At 38.3% G+C, this 4,441-nt stretch overlaps 1 protein-coding gene across 1 annotated transcript in view; it reads right to left on the bottom strand.

The window, feature by feature from the left end:
- eno2 (enolase 2) overlaps window positions 1-4,441 on the bottom strand; it is a 19,568-nt gene that overhangs the window by 9,292 nt on the left and 5,835 nt on the right. The window contains exons 4-8 of the mRNA XM_008281136.1: window positions 3,894-3,963; window positions 2,609-2,742; window positions 2,278-2,369; window positions 1,598-1,728; window positions 1,015-1,212 (exon numbers count right to left, since the gene is read on the bottom strand). Of these exons, the coding sequence (XP_008279358.1) occupies window positions 1,015-1,212; window positions 1,598-1,728; window positions 2,278-2,369; window positions 2,609-2,742; window positions 3,894-3,963 (625 nt within the window). The remainder of the gene's footprint in view (window positions 1-1,014; window positions 1,213-1,597; window positions 1,729-2,277; window positions 2,370-2,608; window positions 2,743-3,893; window positions 3,964-4,441) is intronic.

Raw genomic sequence — 4,441 nt, forward strand, 5'->3', positions numbered from 1 at the left:
AGAGCATCAGGCTTATCTTGTGCCAATACTGATCAGGTAAAAAATTGCTTTGATAAGCCCAGATCCTGATTGGGACTTCCTTAACCACAGTATGTAGAGTCCCAATTTTTTTTTCCAGGTATTTTATTTTTATTTTTTTAAATCGAAGAAATTCAACTTTGTTTCCTTTTTTAAAGATTTATGGCAGTTATCGCTGTCCAGAAGAGTGAGCGACACAGTTTTCTTATGCATCAGTTCCGTCAGAGAGGATAAAGAGCGATGCACTTCGCCCTGCAGTCCTGCATTCAGATAGTTATGTCAGCTGAAAATGCTACTTCGGTAAGCGAGGAGGGGCAGGCTGTTTTATTATTGGGTTTCATTTTGTCAGGATCCTGGGATTAGAAATCACTGCATGGCTCTTGCACACGGGTGAAATAACTTTAATGTGTTTTTATCAAACTTCCTATAGGTGGTAACAGTATACAGGTATTTTATTTATTTACGAAAAGAAGAAAAACAAAAATCTATTGTTTTTTAGGCTTTGTTTCAGATTTACTTTTTTAATAACCAGATTAAGAAGCCCAACTGTAAACCAGATGCCACGAAGACTCAGTGGCAGAGCCCGACAGTTTTCATAGGGATGTCCAGGCTGAGACAGTTACTCACATTGTTGTGGCACAATGTATCAGTGTTTTGTTTTTTTAAGCAAATCGCTGGAGCTAAATAGTAATTTCTTTGGTCTCTTAATCTTATTATTTGCTTGTGCAGGGAAGAACTGCCATGTAGAAGTGCATGAGGACTCATATACAGTAAAATAAGCTGTTTTATGTCACAAATGACTGACTGGAATGTTTAGTTTTTATTTTATTTTTTTACATGTAAGACCCTTATGTCTAACGTGCCCTTGTTCAGCTCAGGACAACCACCAAACTGAGACACCATACTGCTTCATTAATGCCAGTATGGGGTGGACTATCTCGGGTCACGTCTTGGCTAGGTACAACTAGATCACTTAACAGAACAACAGTGTTGTACCTGGGTAGTTGTTGACGAAGCCCTGGTAAATGTCAGCCAGCTCCTCGCCACTGATGTGTCGCTCTGGATCTGGCGGGGACTTGAAGTCCAGGTCGTATTTCCCGTCGCGGTAGAACTCTGAGGCGGCCACGTCCATCCCAACCACCACCTTTTCCGTGAAGCCAGCCTTTTCTATGGCTGTCTGCAGCAGATCCAGAGCTTTGGGATAACAAGAGGTAACACGAGGTAAGAAATGGAAGATGGCCTCAGGCTTCTCAGACTACAGAGAGGCTTCTAATTGTTAGAGATGTGGGTCTGCAGACACTGCTGATAGCTGAAAAACTTCCAATTCCAGAAATAATTTCTGCTGACTGAAGCTAATGGCTGTTTTAATTATGCAAATTATAGTTTCACATCTAATTGTCTGCCTTTAAAATCAAAGCCTCTTTTTCAAGACAGATAAAGCACGTCTAAGGACCTGTTGTCTGGAAACTCTAAAAGCTGAGGGTGGTTGAAGGTAAATAAATTTATCCAAATCATACAAATGATCGCTGGTGATTGAGGCGCTATGGAGGATCTGAGTTATTCATCTCCTTTTCCTTACCCTCACTGTTCTCCAGAATGTTGGGAGCAAATCCTCCCTCGTCTCCCACGTTGGTAGCATCCTGGCCATATTTCTCCTGAATCACCCCCTTCAGTGTGTGGTAGAGCTCAGCTCCTATCCTCAATGCCTCCCTGGAAGACAGAAAGGAGCAGGAAATGTTGGATGGAGTCCAGGTGGAAGGATCAGGACGGAGGGAGCATGTTGTTTAAAAAGATACAACACATTGGACTGTTTGTAACTTCATGTTATTTATACTGAAAACAAGAAGCAAAATACACACCATGTGTAACTGAATGCAAAAGTGTTTTAACCTTCGAAACTCCAAAACTCACTGCTGGTTTTAAAAGGCAGGTCATCTTTTTAAAAAACTGCCAGATTACATTATTTATCAGCTAGAAACTGTAGAATCATAAAGAATAGTTTGATTTTAAACTTAGCAATGGTCCCAGCACTACTCTTCTAAAAAACTAGCTGTATCTAAGCTTCAGTTTGTGATACGTCATCAAAATCACTTTTTCTATGTCTCTCGTTAATAAATTTGCTAAAAATAGAATGAATGCTTTAAACGGATTCTGTAGAAAATCCTGCATTCTTCGACACAACCATGAAGACATTAATGGCTCAGCAGTAACCAACAGCAGTAACGTGCCAAAATTCAGATAAATAAGTGAAATACTTACTTGAAAGACTCAGCTCCAACTGGCAGAACCATGAACTCCTGCATGGCCAGTTTGTTTCCTGCATGAGATCCTCCGTTTATCACATTAAAAGCCTGAAGAGGAAAGAAGAAATAGAAGAGTTTGATGAAACCCTAACCCTGAACATTATACTTTTGCACAAAAACATACAATAGGTTTTTAGTGAGATCTCACATAATAAAGATTGAAATTAATTTAAAAAATGACATCTGTCAAATATCATGGCCCTGCAGATGTACGTCGCTTTGGATAAACGCGTCTCGTAAATGAAACTGTAGAATTGTAGAAATTGTAGATTAACAGTGAGTCTTACAGGAACTGGCAACACCAGCTCTGTGTTTCCAGCCAGGTCAGCTATGTGGCGGTACAGGGGGGTGTCTTTTTCTGCTGCCCCAGCCTTACAGATGGCTAGAGACACTCCCAGGATGGCGTTGGCTCCGAACTGAGCTGTTTGAAGACAGGAAATGGACTGGAATTAATATCACAAGTAACAAAAATTTTTTTCTGGCAAAAATAATACAGGATACAATTGTCATGAGTAAAACCCTGTGGAATACCACTTAGACGTGAAACTATTTAAAACTGTATCACTTGTCAATAATGGCACTATTTCCAAGTAGAGTATATTCTCTGATCGGTCAAAAATGTTATCTGTACAAGCACATGTTCAATTTATACTTGTGTTTAAAATGATCTCACAGGTGATAATTTCCCTTTTTAAGCAGACTTTTTCCAAACTTGTTACCACAAATTGTAACACCCTAAATTAATGTCATAAAAAGCAACAAAAGATTGAACTTATCCTTTTAACTATTGCTGTCTTTTGCATGGTAACCTTCTAGTTTCCTTTCCTAACTTCACATTATGAAATAAGTTCAGCTCAATCAGTTCCAAGAAAGGTTACCAACATGGAAAAATGAAGAACAATGACTTCTTATTTTATTTGTAGCTCTCCAAACATAATGCAGCTCTATGTATGAACAAAAAGTGAATTCAAATCTTTTTCCAACAAATTCAGTTGCAGTTTTTTCTGACAACTAATAAACAAACAGTTTTTCTGTGCTTTCTGAAATGAATTTCTCCTGACAGGGCTTTTCACTCTGCTGCCTGAAATGATTAGTCGACATCAAAGTTCAAAGTTCAAAGTTCAAAAGAGCTGTATTGTCATTTCAACCACATACAGCTGTATAGTACACAGTGAAATGAGACGTGTTCCAGATCCAGAGCTAAGGTGGTAGTGCAAAGAATGCAGTGCAAAAAAGATAAGATAAGATAAAATAAAATAAAATTGAATAAAATAAAAATAGAAATATTGATATGAAAACAGGTCGTGCAAACTAAAGAACATGACTAAAGACACGATTGTAGATTAAAATAAGTGACTGCTGCGTTTATTTATTGAGGACTATGTTCGTCATGCCAAAGCAATCTATCTGCTCTACTTTGTTCCCATCTATATTAATGCGTCTGCAGAGTACCTTCGATGAAAACATTTTTTAAAATGTGTTTAACTACATGCAAGTGGACGGTAAGCTGAGTTTCCATCTGATGATGTGCTGTTAGTCATTAGAACCGGCTCCTGTTGTGTTTGAACTCACATTTGTTTTCTGTGCCGTCCATCTCGATCATCATGTTGTCCAGCTGCTCCTGCTCCACCACGCTGATGCCCTGCAGCCACAAACACAAAAACTCAATGGTGGTGAAGTACACAGCATCACTTATGGGGATACATGTTCAAGTCAGGTGTCCTTTGAGCAGCACATAAGTCATATTACAGTTAATCTGCAAAACATATTAAGACTGCTTTTCCCACCATATTAAATTCTGAACTTAATCCTCTAAGCCCAGAAATCTGCAAGTGTGTTTGAAAAGGCTTATTATCTTTAACAAATTGCAAAATTACACAATTTTTCAGATACAAACTGAATAAAACAGACAGACTCCTCAGATTTTAAACTTTTCACAGTCCAAATGTAAGCACTTATATTTATTTTTCATCCCTGTATGCTGCATGTGTCATTTAAGACTACACAAAAATCAAAACATTTGTTCTAACCAGATTCTACAAAAACAAAACAAATTCTATGCTCCTTGATGCAACTGTGAAGCCATCAGTGACTCAGCTCTGACCAACAGTCACATGATT

The sequence above is a fragment of the Stegastes partitus genome, unplaced genomic scaffold, assembly GCF_000690725.1.
Source record: "Stegastes partitus isolate 25-593 unplaced genomic scaffold, Stegastes_partitus-1.0.2 Scaffold224, whole genome shotgun sequence".
NCBI lineage: Eukaryota > Metazoa > Chordata > Actinopteri > Pomacentridae > Stegastes > Stegastes partitus.